Source organism: Callospermophilus lateralis, chromosome 5 (assembly GCF_048772815.1).
Source record: "Callospermophilus lateralis isolate mCalLat2 chromosome 5, mCalLat2.hap1, whole genome shotgun sequence".
Taxonomy (NCBI): domain Eukaryota; kingdom Metazoa; phylum Chordata; class Mammalia; order Rodentia; family Sciuridae; genus Callospermophilus; species Callospermophilus lateralis.
In genome coordinates this window covers 8,096,434-8,113,552 of record NC_135309.1, presented here as the reverse complement: position 1 = coordinate 8,113,552, position 17,119 = coordinate 8,096,434, and the positions used below count along the sequence as shown (strand labels likewise).

The following is a 17,119-nucleotide window of genomic DNA, read 5'->3' as shown; positions in this document are numbered from 1 at the left end:
GGGCTTCTCTCCGGTATGAGTTCTCTTATGTGAGTGAAGGATGGAGAACTGGGTAAAGGCTTTACCACACTGCTTACATTCATAGGGCCTCTCTCCAGTATGAATTCGTTTATGTTGCTGAAGAGAAGAGGAAGAAGTGAAGGCTTTTGTACATTGTTTACACTCATAGGGCTTCTCTCCAGTATGAGTTCTTTCATGTATTTGAAGTTTGGAGGACGTAGTGAAGGCTTTTCCACACTGTTTACATTCTGCCATATGAGTTTGTTTATGTACTTGATGTTCAGAGGAACAATTGAAGATTTTACTACATTGTTTACATTCATAGAGTTTCTCCCCAGTGTGAATTTGCTCATGCTTGTGAAGTTTACTAGATGAAGAAAAGGCTTTACCACACTGTTTACATCCATAGGGCCTCTCTCCAGTATGAGTTCGTTCATGTGAGTGACAGTTAAATAACCGAGCGAAGGCTTTCCCACATTGTTTACATTCATAGGGCTTCTCTCCAGTATGAGTTCTTTCATGTATTCGAAGGGTACCAGATGAGCTAAAGGCTTTGCCGCACTGCTTACATTCATAGGGCTTCTCTCCGGTATGAGTTCGTTTATGTGTTCGAAGGGAAGAAGAACAAGTGAAGGCTTTTGTACATTGTTCACATTCATAGGGCCTCTCTCCAGTATGAGTTCTTTCATGCATTTGAAGTTTACAGGGTGTAGTGAAGGATTTTGCACATTGTTTACATTCATAGGGCTTCTCTCCAGTATGAGTTTTTTCATGTGAATGAAGGCAAGATGACCGAATGAAGGCTTTGCCACACTGCTTACATTTATATGGCTTCTCTCCTGTGTGAGTTCTTTTATGTACTTGAAGTTCATAGGAAAAAGTGAAGAGTTTACCACATTCTTTACATTCATGGGGCTTCTCTCCAGTATGAATTCGTTCATGAGAGTGACAGTAAGATAACCGAGTGAAGGCTTTCCCACATTGTTTACATTCATAGGGCTTCTCTCCAGTATGTGTTCTTTTATGTACGCGAAGGGTACCAGGTGAGCTAAAGGCTTTGCCGCACTGCTTACATTCATAGGGTTTCTCTCCGGTATGAGTTCGTTTATGTATCCGAAGGGAAGAAGAACAAATGAAGGCTTTTGTACATTGTTCACATTCATAGGGCCTCTCTCCAGTATGAATTCTTTCATGTAATTGAAGTTTAGAGGATGTAGTGAAGGCTTTTGCACATTGTTTACATTTATAGGGCTTCTCTCCAGTATGAGTTTTTTCATGTGAATGAAGGCAAGATGACCGAATGAAGGCTTTGCCACACTGCTTACATTTATATGGCTTCTCTCCTGTATGAGTTCTTATATGTACTTGAAGTTCATAAGAAGAAGCGAAAACTTTATCACATTCTTTACATTCATGGGGCTTCTTCCCAGTGTGAATCTGTTCATGCTTCCAAAGTGTACTGTAAGAAAGAAAGGCTTTCCCACACTGCTTACATTCATAGGGCTTCTCTCTTGTATGAATCCGTATATGTATATGAAGAGAAGAGGACGTACAGAAGGCTTTTGCACAGTGTTCACATTCATAGGGCTTCTCTCCAGTATGAGTTCTTTTATGTGAGTGAAAGTGAAAAGCCCGAGTGAAGGCTTTACCACACTGCTTACATTCATACGGCTTCTCTCCTATATGAATTCGTTCATGTACTTGAAGTTCAGAGGAACATGTGCAGACTTTACCACAATGTTTACATTCATAGGGCTTCTCTCCAGTGTGAGTTCGTTTATGTATTCGAAAGTAGGAGAATTTACTGAAGGCTTTACCACATTCATTACATTCATAGAGCTTCTCTCTTGTATGAGTTTGTTTATGTATTTGAAGAGAATATGAATGAGTGAAGGCTTTCCCACATTGTTTACATCTGTAAGTCATCTCTCCAGTAGGAGTTTGTACATGCATTTGAAGGTTACTTGAAATAGTAATGGCGCCTCCACATTGCTTACACCCAGGTGGCTGCTCTCCAGTATGAGATGGTTGATATTTTTGAAAACACCTGGAACAACTGAACTCTCTTCCAAATGCCAGACCTCCATTAGGTCCATTTACAGTGTGCTCTGACACGTGGAATGGAACACTTGTGAGAGAAATGGAGGACTTTCTCTTCTCTTTACATTTATATAGCTTTCTTCCACACTCCTCATTCTCATATGGTTTGTTTGCAGAGTGAGATAAGATGGGCCTATTAAGGAAAACGTGACATGTGAAGACCTGTCCACACATATTGCTTTCACATGAACTGACTAGCAGAAATGTTCCTTTAAGACTAAGATTTGGAATCTCACTGAAGGTTTTTACACAGAGTACCTTTTCAAAGTTTTCCAGAGCCTACCATATGACTTCTGTAAAAAAAAATATAAGCACAATTTATGGTTGGGTCATTAATACTTTCACATTTATTAATAGGCTTTGGACTTATATTACCAATATCAGGGAAAGTATGGGTTTTCTGTTATGTCTATACTGTATGCTCTTTGAAAGTCAATGTAACAATTACTTTATAAGACTGCTTCACCACAACTGCTACTAAAGCAGTGCTATTATAAATGAAGTTTTTTGACATTGTCAACAAGTCAATAATTTTTTAAAACAGTAAACAATTACCTTACATTAAAGTTCATTTTGGTGTAAAAAGAATAATTCATCTCATGCCTGTTTTTCTTGCTTATTTGTAGAATTGTAGGATGTGCTAGAATTCCCTCAAAGCACTTGGTTTCCTCATATGAGAACAAATTACCTTACGTCTCTCTCAGTATTTGTATTCTGATATTCCATGTTCTGGTCCTCCCATGTGTCTCCTGAAATGTTGTCCCAGAAAAGTCATTAGAATCATCATGATTTCAGAATGCATTACGGGATTTACAATTTGGACATCTATACTGCACCCATTTAAAAAAGATTTAAAAAGAGGGAAAAAAAGGATTATGGTATTTATGCTGTAGAGGGCAATGACATTAGGCCCAATTTATTCCCCTAAGTACTCCCTTTCCCACATTCCAAATTCATGAAGAAAAAAAAAAACCCCTCCCAGGTGCTCTATCCTTGATAATGTAATGAAACATCATCCTTACCTATAGAAGCCAGGTTTCTAAGGACTTCCTGCATCACATCTCTGTGGAGACTCTTCTGGGAAGGTTCTAGCAAAGCCCACTCCTCCTGGGTGAACTTCACAGCCACATCCTCGAAGACCACTGAATTCTAAAATACCCCACAAAAATGTAGTGCAGGCCAGGACAGAAAGTCAGCATGAGGCCTCTATTCTTAATATGTGAGATACTCTCACAATTGTGATCTCCAAATACTCAGACTATGATTTGGTTGTTAAACTTGTACTCTGTCTGCACTCAATTCCCCAACCAGGCATTCCAATATAAGAACTGAACTATCAGGAAAGCATCAGCAGAGGAGGAAAAAAAAAAAAAATTCCTTCTCAATTTTAGTTCAGGCATGCTACTGAGTCACCCCTAAGATCTTTTTAGGGTGAATGTCATAGAATAATGAAGCCTTACTATATCATGTGCAGAAGAGACCTAAGTTTAGTTCTCCTGTCAGTACCTATCCTGAGAAAGGCCTACTGACAAAGTTGTACTTTAGCTGGTAGAAGGAGGTAAAGATTTGGACAGGATCTCACCAAACTAAGCATTTATACAGAGTCACAGTGCTTGACAGTGTAGGTAAGCAACATAGTAGGTGCTGAATGATTGCTTTACTCTGGAAATTGTATTATTTTGTCCCACTCATACAATGTAGAACCTCCACGATCAATGATCGCCAATCCATTAAAAAAAAAGAAAAAGAACCCTCTGAAAACAAAGTCTAAGAGCTTTCATGATAGGCAGCATTTCATTGAGGTGGTCACAACATGGCAACTGGGGATTGAGCTCAACCTGTGCGATTACAACCAAGACAACCAATTAGAATATATTGGTGCTTTATTCCAGATCAAATGTAACCTACTAATTATAAAAACAATCATCAATAAACAACTTGTAATATCTTCAAATTAATATCAAAATATAATGGGAAAAGTGCCAAATACTTTTCTGATATTTCACAAGCCAAACTCCTAGTCATCAATGGAAGGTACTTGTCCAAGCCCAATAAGAATAAGAAAGGTGTAACACCTGTCAATATGTTCTAGAGAGCAGATTGTTGTCTTACATCATATACAGTCATGTGCCACATGACGTTTTGGTCAATGATATTTATGGATAATAATGGGCTACATATAAATGGTTATCAATAGAAAAGGGATTATTGGAGTGTTTGTAATGACGGTGGTGCAACCAAACCTAATGCATGATCAATTTTGGTAGCTTGTTAAGTGAAATGCTGTGTGGGGCTGAACCCTAGAAAGCACTTACATGAGACAGCCTAGTATGTAACAGCCATTCCTTCTAGGACCGTGTGAATACACTGTGGTGTATGTGCAATGGTGAGGCAGCCTAAATAAAAACTACCAGAATGTTTAAGTGACACCTGAGTATAAATAAAGAACTTTAAATAATATTATTGGACACAGATAGCATAGAGGGGTTCTGTGTTTATATTAACCTGGACCTTATGTCAGTTAGTTAGCATTTGGGATTAAAGGAAGACTAAATCATAATGTAGTCATGGTAACAATAAGCTATGTAACTTGGGAGATAAATAAACATGGTGCTAGGAGGAGCAGCCACTTCTTTCTTGCCTCTGCATTATATGGGTAAGTCTCTGTTGTATTCCATGACTAAAACACCCAGTCTAGTGAACTGGGCTGCACAAAATAATCAGAGACAGAAATACCTTTTCCTTTGGGTCCTGTCATGGCTCCTCTGACCTTAGAAGTCCATGGAAAGAGAGAGAAGCAGGTGCTAAACCCTTTTAATGGGAAGAAGCGATTCAAATGAGGCAAGAAGTAGGATTACAAGGGAACAGTGCAACCTATTCCTAGGGCCACTCCCAGTGCCACACGTTATTATCTGAATGAGGGAAAAGACCGAATCACCAGTCATGCCACTATCACACCAGACTACAGTGATCTTTCGAATCCTCGTGGTGCATCAGGATTCAAAGGTGTGTGTGTGTGTGTGTGTGTTTGGAATGGCTCCCCACAAGCCTTCTTTGTTCCTTTCTTTATAGTTAGCAGAGAGATGAACCATAAGAGGGACGAAGAGAAAAGAAAGCTTTCAGTGGTTTGAAATTCATATAAAAAATTAACTAATGACAGAATGCATTGTTGAGAAGCGGAAACATTCACATGCAATTTTAAAAATGAATCAACACAAAATGGTATTAAACAGAAAAAATGCATTATTTTCATTATTCCTTGGACACATGTTAATTTATTAGACATTCTGGTGTGATATACAAAACTAAAACAGTTTCAAAATGTTTTTTTCTAGAGAAATAGAAAAAAAGATTTTTATATAAGAAGAGTAAGCAAGAACAAAGAATGAGAAATTCAAATGCATTTAAAAGATGAAAATGTATTAAAAAGTAGCCTCAAATAGATGGGACATTAGAGGGTGTGGGTGCATAGTGAGATGAATAAATGCACAACTGAAATGGAAAAGAGACAGGACATGCAGCAGGAGCAGAAAACCACGTTAACAAACAAACATACAAACAAAAAGGTTTAGAAATTATCCACAAAATCTGACACAACTGAAACTACAAACTACTTCAGGGAAATGATACATGTAAAGATATTTGGTATTTGCAAGCAAATGGAATTGTAATCTACACAAAATTAACCATGAAATCAGTTCAATCACTTTCTAAATAGCAATGACATTTTTTACATAAAAGTAAGAAGTATTGTTCTAATGTTCACATGGAAATACAAGAAAATTAACAACAGAAAAAAAATAATAAATAAACTGCAGAGCACCACATTTCCAGCTTTCAAATCCTCCTCCAACTATACTAACAAAGACAGAGTAGCACTGGTTTAAAGGCAGACATATACAACAATAAAATGGGGGACCAGGGCACTGCTGACCCATGCAGAAAAAGAAGAAAAAAATGTTGCACAGCAAACAGGACCTTCAAGAAAATGAATGGCCGGGAAACTGTGTGTTCACGTCAACGTGTGAAGTCAGACCCTCGCCTCACGGCACGTACCTACATGAAATCCACATGGACCAAAGCCCTGAAGATGTGAACCTCATCCATTCTTAGAAGACAATGCAGAGCACAATCTCACAACAGTGGATTTGGGAATGGTTTCTGGGATATTTTTCCATCCATGTCATTCATGAAAGAATAGATGAACTTGATTTCACCAAATGGCTTTTAGTTGTGTCATTTGCAGCAATGAGAGTGAAACTTTGGACACCACACTGAGTGGAACAAGCCAGGCACAGAGAGAGACATCTGTGTGTACAAACTCACTCAGAGAAGTTGCAAGTTGAAGTCACAGAAAGTACAAAAATAGTCACCAGAGGAAAGGAAGAGTGAGGAGAAGGGACAGGGCAGGACTGGAAGAGCAGACTGTGTATCAGGTACTAAAATACTCTCAGGAGGGGCCAGCAGGACTGCTCTCCAGAATAGTAGAGTGTCCAGAGCATGTAGTGCACAACATGTCACTAAGCATTTCATAACAAACCAGAGGGAGTAGTCCACAGACACCCAGAAATGATAAATGTAATGGTCAGAAGGGCTAAAGCCCTAATCTTATCATGACACACTGGAACAGGTGTACAACTAGCTCACTGCACCTCATCCACATGTGCAATTTAAAAGCGAATCAACAATAAACTGAAAATTTTATCCTTTATCAGATACCACCAACAAAGTGAAATGGCACCCCCAAAGAAATGTAGAAAACACCGTCGCATCATGATTCTGGAGAAGGTTTGATACCTAGAAAAAGCAGCTGACAAAAATCAAACCCATCATCATGACATCAACATGCACATACCAGGAAAAGAATGAAAAACCCTAAAAAGCCACAGGGATCTATAAAACCTAAGGCTACACTGAAGAACAAAACCCTGTCTCCATGACAGAAAAAAAAGTCAAGGATTCCTGCTCTCACTACTTCTAGACAACACAGCAAGAAGGGGGCTCCCAGGGAAGCCAGGAACAAAATCACAGCATTCCAGACCTCAGGGCTGACTCACACAGCACCAGATACTGAGGCAAAACCAAGGACTCCACCATATAAAGGTGGGAAAGGTAAAAACGCAGACCCACTCACGGGCTGAGACAGCTGCCACAGGCACCAAGACAGGAGGAGAGAGGGACACCTCTGCACCCTTCACCACCTCTCACCCCATCAACAGTGACTGCCTGACACAGTGCCCATTTGCCTTGTGTTTCTGGCTTCCTGCTCCCTACAGTCTCTACTACAAGTGGATAAGGACATCTGACAGGGTTTCTTCACTGCTTTACCTCCCAGAAAGCCTTCGACATGGGGGAGATCGATACCTGAGAAGTCCTAGGGCTCTAACACACAGAGGCTTCACACAAACCTCCTCACAGGCCCACAGCCACTCAACTGTCACAGGCTGAAATGATCAACCCTATCTCATTTGTCAGAGTGGTGGCTCCTGGACCCTAAGGCATTTCGCAAAGTTGGGGAAACCCAAATGAGTTCACAATGTAGGTCCACATGACATCCTGCCCTACAAAGTTCAGCACACCAGCACTCGTGATTTTCAAAACCTGGAAGCACCCAAGAGGAAGATGTGTTCCCAAGGTCAGGAGTGAAAAAATTAGTAAACAAAACTCATAAATTTAATAATCAAAAAAATCAACTTTTTACTCATAAAATTCTGAAATGGAACTTAAAAATTTCATTTACAATGACACTCAAAAAGTAAATATAGAGGAAAAAACAATATAATAATAATATATAATACATACACAATAAATAGCAAATAGAAAATTATAAAACTTATTTTCTAAACTGTAATGCTTGGTGGAAGTAGCTCAACATCCAAATAAATACCATTCTATGCTCATGGACTAAAGGTTTAATGTTATTAAGGTGGTGATACTCCAAAGAATCTACCAATTATATTTAAACCCATCAGAATCCCGGGTGATGATTCCTTTTTAGAAATTGAAAATGTCATTCAACATTACGAGGGACCCAGAATACCACAGGACTTTGAAAATGAGAACAGCAGTCTGACTAGCACTTCATGAGTACAAAGCTCACTTCAAGTCAGCAGTAATCAAGGGTGCAGTAATGGTACCTGAAACACCATGTAGAAGAGAAATGACAGCAGCCTCAGGGAGCAGAAGGACAGCCAAACAGCAGTGGAGCTGCTCCACATGGAAACAGGGAAAATGAAGCAGAACAAATGTGACCCTGGAACAGCCTCAAATTTCACATAACTTCATGACGCACCTCAGTCCTTACTGCAAACCCTGGGACTCAGTACCATCCTGCAGGGAGCACCCAGAGCACACTGTGCAACATCAACATGCTACAGTGATAAAGTCACACCACAGTTCCCCATATCCAAGGCCAGCCCAGGATGCCATCAAGAGAAAAAAGAATAAAGAAATTGAGGTACACATACACAATGGGATTTTGCTCAGATATAAAAAATGAAAGTATGTCATTAGCATGAAAATGAGTAAAACTGGAAGACAACATACTAAGTAAAATAAGTGAGAGCCAGAAACTCAGATGCTGAATGTTTTCTTTCCCATATGTGGAAGCTAGAGCAAAATCAGGACAAAAGTGGGGTAGGCAGGATCCTGTGAAAATAGAAGAGAGGGAGGTGAAGAAGAGGACAGAGACTGAGATAAGGGAGGAAACAGGAAATGAGAGAACACTGGAGTGGAGTTGAACAGATCATCCTACGCACATAGATGACATATCATGATGAATTCCACCATTATGTTGATCAATAGAGCATAGATTTGAAATATATATATATATATATATATATAGATAGATAAATAATAGTAGGAAGTCTAGTGAGTAGAGGTAAGGAAACAGAAAGAAAGTAGGAGAGAAAGGAAAATTACTGGGGACTGAAGTGGAGTAACTTACACCAACCTAATGCTTGCACATTATGTAAAAAATAAAACCCAACATTAGCCAGGCAAGGAGGTACACACCTGTAACAGTAGTAACCGAGGAGTCTGAGGCAGAGGATGCAAGTTTGAGGGCCAGCCTCAGCAATGTAGTGAGGCCCTAAACAAGTCAGGGAGATGGTCTAAAAATAAAATATAAAAAGGGCCCAGGATGTGGCTCAGTGGTAAAGTTCCTCTGAGTACAATCCCTGACAGCAAAAAGATAAATAAATAAAACAAACCCTAATATCACGTATAACTAATATACTAATACAAATGGGGGGGGGCACAATTTGAGAATATATGAGAACTACTGCCCTGGGTTAGACACTCAGCACAACAAAGGAAATGAGAATAACAACATAACCTATTAGGAGCTTTTATTCTTAAAGTCCTAAAACAAGTCCAATGAAAACAATGATCAAATAGAAGGTATTTTTTTCTTTTTCTTTCTTTCTTTCTTTTCTTTTCTTTTCTTTTTTTTTTTACCTCACCCCTGAATAAATACATTTGACATTTAACGAATACCTAGGTCTCTGATAAGTAAGCAGATGAATTTGAAGTGACAGAAAAGGCTGGTGCTGAGGGAACACAGATGTGTCAGGCTCAAGGGGCAGGTAAGGTCCTTGCCAGCTGGACATCTCACACCTGGTCCTGCTCACTGAAACACTCCATGATCACCCTCCCAGGAGACCTGACCATGACTCTAGTCTACGAGGCTTTCAGGTTTGCACAGCACTGCACTGGGGTGGGTGGTCCTTTTGCTCTGGGAGAGTTTTCCTCCTTCACAACTGTGAGAGAATGCAAGGGCAGGAATCACTGCTGACCTGGCCCCTCAGTACCAGCATCCACAGGCTCACTGTCCACCTGTCTCCAAGGAATGGGAACAGGGCTTGGGGGAGACAGTGTCTCTAGGAGGCAGCTGTCTAGATGAGGCCTATTCTAAGAGATTCCTCAGCATAAGGGCCCCCAGCTGCTCCCCTCACAAGCTGAATGACACACTTCACAATGTCTTCTAGAAGGAGCTGACCCAGGGCCTAAAATTGCCTGCTTCCTGTAGGACACAGTGCAGCCTACAGGACTTGACACAGCCCCAAGCGGGGCAATATAATGGCTGAAAACATGGAACCCTGTGAGGGGTCCAAAGGAAACCTCTCCACAATTTGATAAGGTATCAAGTCCTGGGGAAGGAAGAGAGAGAGAGAGAGAGAGAGAGAGAGAGAGAGAGAGAGAGAGAGAGAGAGAGAGAGAGATAGGGAGGCAGGCACAAGTTCTCTTAACAGTAAAGTTCCAGGTGACTGTTCTCTCCTTTCATCATATGGGAAATTCACAAAAAGAGATGAAAATGCTGTGAACTTGGAGGGAGAGTCAGATCTGTAAATATGAGAAAAGGACAGGAATATTAAGAATGTACCAAAAGCCCTGGTAGGGCATAGGAGGGGGAAAGGAGGGTGACTCCTTGAGAGAAGAAACACAGATCCCTCAGACCAGCATCTTCTACCCAGGAGCCCCACACCTAAGGCAGGATCCCCTGAGACCCGCTGCCTTCACTTCACACTGAGAACCTAGGGCTGGGGTCCAGCTGGGCAGAGAGGGTTCTGCCAAAGTAGCTGCAGACCCGGCAGCACACTGGGAACCCACCTGCACCAGCCCACACCATGGCCATCAAGGGCTGAGCTAAAGCAGCATCTGACTCAGGTACTCTTAGCTGACTATAGAGATGACAATGGGAGGCCAGAGGCCAGCCACAGCTGGTTCACCACTTGTAACAAGCCTACCTCCCACCTGACCAGACCTGCCCCCCACACTCACCATTTTCCGCCTTCTGGGGAGACCTGACATCCTTCTTATGGACCTCATAGCACCTGCAGGTCACAGGGAGACAAATGTGAGCCAGAGTCACTTGGGCCTCACACAGCAGAGAAGACACAGTCCTGGAGATGGATTCTGAGCTCCACAGGGTGAGAGATATAGGCTTCTGAGACTGTGGAAGGCCACCCCCTCCCACCAGCTGCCTGCTAACTAGCCAAGGCTCCACATGACCCCCTGTCTCTCCCCAACACAAATATGCACACTCTGGGGCCCTGACTGACAGGAGATGCATCACACTCCTGATACATAGGCCAGGAAGACAAGGTATTGGCAAAAGCCCTTTTCAGGCAGGACTTCCTCCCTGCAAGGGGACCTGCCCCACCAGGGGAACATTTCCACTTATGCAGAGCTGAGCCTGGCTTTCCACAGCAGGTTCTGTTGGCTAGGAAGCTCTTCTGGGCACAGAGTACCAGGCATATGTGAGGAATTACAGCCTTGGTTCCAAGGCAGCCTACCATGACCTCAGAAAAGGTGTGTGCCTGGTCAGGCCTAACTGGGAAGAAGGGAGCCAGGCATAAATCACTTGGGAAAAGGCCAGGGCTTCTTGGGCAAAGCCTCCTCACACTTTTACTCTGTCAACTCATTTTCAGACAATAATAATAATAATAATAATAATAATAATAATAATAATGACAATCAGGAAGTACAAGTATTAAGTGCATAAAAAACTAATTAGATGACAATTACAAAATAACTCAGTGAAAGAACAAGCAAACATTTGAACCAGGTCAGGTTAGAGCCTGCCTCACTCACAGTTCAGAATAAATACCCTCTTGCAAAGGGGTAATCACATTCCCATATTGGGAGCCAGACTCTGACTGCTGAAATGTGGCCCCAGAAAGGCTCATTCCCTGTGTCCAGGAGGGGACACCTAAGAATTTATCTCTCAAAATCCACCATGCTTCCTGTTCTATAGATATACTTAATAAGATAAATTCAAAGGAAAAAAAGAATGATACATGTATAAAAAGAAGGCTCTTCCACCAAACTGCAATAGGGGGCAAGAAGGCTACCCTACCTCAGGGCAGATGTCTGCAGTCTTTACAAAGAGAAATAAATTCATTTGAAGGGAAAATTAAAAGATAAAAATATAACCTAAAAATAAATTCCATGAGAAAATGACTGAAAACCATTTCAAAGACCATGGAAATACACAGAAAAATGTTCATACTAATGGTAGTCAGTGAAAAGCAATATATAGCCACATGGAAGTAAAAAAGGATAGACAGGGAGGAGGGTAAATGGATGAATGGTGAGACAGCTGCTCCTCACACTGCAGCAGTTTACCCATAATCAATAACCTGAGAATTTCCCTATGTGTACAAAATTATAAAGGGTACATACTTGGGGACCAAATTTAAAAATAGAATGAAATTGTCAAAAATGTAAAAATGAAACTGGAAACAAGTGAAGTTCCTGAAGCAGGAACAGGGAAGGAAACTGGGAGACCCAAAGACTCAGACAGCACAGGAGTCTAATCAAATGAGGCAGAGAAACCACATATTGCACATTATAGAACTTCATTGATAGAGCACTAATGGTAACATTAAGGTACTGAAAACTCAATAAGACAGAACTAAGAAAAATTCTGCTTCCTCACAGCTGGTTAAAATGGAAGGAATGACAGAATTGGCACTGCACTCACCTCCAGGCAGAGGGTGAAGAGAGCAGGGAGAGAGGGCAGCCTGCCCAGGGCCAACCCATCCCTATTTGGACAGGAATATATGGGTGTATAGATTCTTACTAAACTGAGCATTAAAATAATATTTCAACATCAAATTTCTGCACCCAAATAAATATTAATCCATAATATAAAAATCTTCCATTCAGTGAAGGAATAAAATTCTTGACCAGGTGACATGGCTATGACTTTTTTCCCACTGGCTTAGGATGCTGAGACTGAAGGACCATGAGTTCAAAGCCAGGCTCAGCAACAGGGAGGCATAAGCAACTCGGTGAGACCCTGTCTATACATTTAAATAATAACAACAACAACAATAACACAAAAAAAGGGCCACGGATATCTCAGTGGTTGAGTGTCCCTGAGTTCAATCCCCAGTACCTAAGAGGGGGGAAAAAAAAAAAAAAGAACTTCCTACATTCTTGGAACAAAGTGGAATTTTATGGCACCAAGATTTGATAAAGAAAACAACAGGAACCAGCTCAGGGAAGCACCCTCTCACCCACAGTACACCAGGAATCTCCACTTTGTGACTAACTCTTCCCCAAGCTTGGGGACTATTCTCACAGTAGATGCAGCTCAGGTGGATTTTCCTAGGAAATGAGGAAAACATGAGCAGCTGGGACATTCGGTTCTGGAAGGTCACCGTGTTCTCTTTTCCCTAGAGTGGAATGTTCCCTCCAGCAGGACCTCAGTTCTCACTGACACCCAAGCACCCACCAGCAGGTACATGGAGGTTCTGGCCTGTGAGACCTTTTCCAAGAAACCACTTCTGACACCTACAATGTGAGTTTGATGAACACCAATCCATTCTCCAAAACTACTGGTAACTCAAAAGTTCAATTCTGACACCACCAGTCAGCACAAACCCTAGTTCAGGGTCAGCTCCACAACACTGCCCCATTGTAGATGTCAGCTGCAGGGCAGGAGGGACAGTCCTGCTGAGAGCAAAGAACTACAAACTGGGGACTCCTATCATCCCCTATTCAACTTCAATGATTTGATTTTAACAAAGCACATCATTTATGTTCAATTTAAAAGACTCAACTTAGGATTGGCCAAAATGGAAAAGATATTTAAGAAAAAGAAAGTGCCAAAGGGACTCCTGTGAAAAATCTATGATTGAATAAATCCCCCTCCTCTGCATTCTGCTAGAGCAGTTCCTGCACAGACACTCCCTTCCCATTATGACTCAAATGATGCTCCCTTTTTAGCCCATGGCAGAAACACACTGATCCTGAAAATCCCTCCCCTCTTCTTTTTTCTCATAAGTGATTAGGAATTTCATTTTCAGGGATCAGAAAAATACTTTTTAAGCAAAACTGACTCAAGTTTCTCTCCTTAATCCAGGACCCTGAACTCTGACCCACTGGCAGCTAGAGCCAGTATATACACTTCTTCCTGACCCCCCCCCCCCCCCTGAGATCAGGCTGACTTGTGGTGAAACATTCTCTGCCCTGGGATCTGATCTTGCCCTGTCCTTGCTGCCCTCCCCTCCAAAATACAAGAGCAGATGTTTTGGTGAATCTTTGTAATGAATGAATCAACTTTTCTACCATAGGTACTGGGAAAATGTACTCACTTTCTGCAACCATACTGAAACAAGATCTTTCCTATTTCTTTTCCAGGTAGCATTTCCAAAGCCAAGTCCTGGAATTCTATTTTAAACCACTCTTCCACCCCCAAAACCCCAGTAAAAAACACATCTGGAAAGAGAAAAAGATATATAAGAAATTTTAACTAGAGAGGTGCAGTGGTGCAGGCCTGTAATCCCAGTGACTCTGGAGGATGACAGAGAAGGAACACCAGTTAAAATCCAACCTCAGCAAGTTAGCAAGCCCTTGTGAGGTTGAATTTTGTAAAAAAGAAACCAACTTCTGGGCTAGGGATATAACTCATTTGGTAGAGTGCCTGCCTCGAATGCACAAAGACATGGGTTCAATCCCCAGCACCACAAAAAAAAAAAAAAAAAAAAAAAGGAAAGAAAGAAACCAAGTTCTCTACCACACTTTCATCTGGGAATGCATTCATATCTACTGCAGGCACACTGCAACATAGGATTTCCCTTTTTTCTATTCCCACATAACATTCCAAAAGCAAAGCCCTGGAATTCTATTTTAAATTGGTAGAACACGCCCCCCACATAAATAAATAAATAAATACATAAATACATAAAAGAAGACATCTGAGAAACTAAGTAAACTCACTCTGGTGAAGAGAAACAGTCCTAAGAATTTTTAACTAAAATAATATAGGACCAAGTGTTTGCTAAAATGTTTTCTGTTTCTAGCCTTCTTCCTTCCCCTTGAATTATCTCTCTCTCTTACCCTTTAGGAATATTTCCTAATCAACCCTACTAATAAATTACATTTTACAATTAATAGAAAAACTGACACTAAAATACCTGAGCCAGTCTTTCCAAGGCAAAAACCTGGGGAGCTGCAGCACCACTGGATACTGACCAGCTTCAGGTCAGGCTTCTGTCACCAGGCACATCCTCCCACCTCCCTCCTGCTGCTGAAGAGCTTTGTAGGGCTTTGCTCCACCTTGCTGGGGTCAGTTTTCCCTGCTCTTTAGGATAACTGTTCTTCCTTCACAGCTCTGAGCCCATCCAAAGGGTAGGAACTATATATGTCATGTTCCCTCAACACCAGCATCTCACTGCCTGACCTGGGTGTCTCCAGCTGCTCCCCTGAGAGGCTGCACTCCACACCTCAGGCTGTCCTCTAGGAGGAGCTGATTCAGAGCTTAAAATTGCCTGCACCTTTCAGAACACAGGACACCTGTGTGCTGCAGGCACACTGAAACATAGGATTGCAGCAGCCCCAGGAAAAGACAGAACAATGACTGAAGACACAGGACCCTGTGTGGTATCCAAAGGACACCTCTGCTCAAAGACTCTGCACAGGTGTTTGTACCTGGGCAAGATGAAGAGATGCATAAGTGCTTTATAAACACAAAAACTCAAGTTCCAGGTAATTCCTCTTTGCTTTCCACTCGTGGGAAATCTTGGCCCACATAAAAAAAAAAAAAAAGAAAAAGAAAATCTTTAAAAGTGCTATTCATTAAAAGGTGAAACTACCACAATTAAAACACTATCTGGTCAGGTTTACTGGCACATGCCTGCAATCCCAGTGCCTGGGGAGATGGAGGCAGGATCCCGAATTCAAAGCCAGCCTCAGCAACCACAAGACACTAAGCAACTCAATGCGACCCTATATCTAAATAAAATACAAAATAGAGCTGGGGATGGGGTTCAGTGGCCAAGTGCCCAAGAGTTCAATCCCAGGAACCAAAAGAAAAAAGAAAAGGTAAAAGATAGCACTGCCTACTTGAACAGTAGGCTGTGGAGCAAATCGATATAAAGTGCGCCCTGGAAAGTGCAGCTGCCATCTGGGAATGCAGGCAGGGAACTGGAATTGTAGGGTTCTGCTGCCAACTCTAGTAGGAGCAAAGGTCCCAATGGAAAATGGATTTCATACCCAGCTTCTTGCACATTTAGGAGTATGTGTTGAAGGGTGCACAGGTTAATTCTGTGGAGAAAACAGGGACAGACCCAAAGGCCAACTTCTCACTGACAGAACACACCTGAGTCCAGATTCCCTGTTACCCTCCCCTGCTCACCTCACACTCTGGGAGCCTCAGGCTGCGTGCTGCCTAGATATGACCCAGGGAGGTCACCAACAGGGAACGGAAGAGGGCAGGGACCAGCCCTGAGAGAGAGACCCAGGACGATTAGCCAGAGAGGACTGGGTCACCCTCTGCAGCTGAACTCGGGGACCAGCCACCCAACCCACTCCGCGGGACCACGGGGACAAGGTCCAGGGCCACCCGCCAGCAGGGTGACCTCGGGGACCTGCCACCAAGCACTTCCCACCCCGCGGGACTAGGGATAGGGCCCAGGGTCATCCACCAGTGGCACTCTGGTCGCCAAAGCAAGTGCTCACCGGATCCCGCCAGTCCTGGCCACACTCACCGTTTGGAAGCTCCAGGGTGACCCGCCGTCCTTTCTAGGGACGTCTGGTTTCCGAACTCCTCGGGGCCCCAGGTTACGCAGAGTCCCCGGGGATCGGGAGAAGAGGACAAAGGAGCAACGCAGGAAAGAGCTCAGCAAGCGAAAGGAAAAGCCGTGAGATTGCGAGAGCCCGCCCTTCACCTTCCTCTGCGCACCTGATTGGACAGTTCCTCTCCTGCTCCGCCTCCAGGTACTGTAGCAGCCTTGAGTGACAGCTATTCTAACCCTCGTTGGCTGATACAGTCCAGATGACAGGCTCTTGGCCCAGCCCTTTTCAGGCAGGGCTTCCTTGGCGAGCTGGGACCTGAGCCTGGCGGGAAACGTTTATATTCATCCTGGTGTAGAAGGCATCCGGGGAAGAGGACTAACGAATGTCAGCGATATGTACAAATAACTGTGCTGTTCACGATTGAGAGTAACTTGAGAATTATATTACGATTTAAAATTGCATGACCTTCCTCACCTGTGTTCTTTTAGACGGC

General features: G+C 42.4%; 1 protein-coding gene across 1 annotated transcript; it reads right to left on the bottom strand.

Moving 5' to 3' along the window:
* Positions 1–308: 308 nt before the first annotated feature.
* Positions 309–16,726, bottom strand: LOC143399548 (uncharacterized). Its single transcript, XM_076856278.1, is given in 6 exon segments — positions 309–426; positions 429–2,233; positions 2,789–2,849; positions 3,123–3,249; positions 10,882–10,934; positions 16,599–16,726. Coding segments are annotated over 5 exon segments (2,070 nt in total). The 5' UTR covers positions 10,930–10,934; positions 16,599–16,726; the 3' UTR covers positions 309–397.
* Between the last annotated feature and the right edge of the window lie 393 nt (positions 16,727–17,119).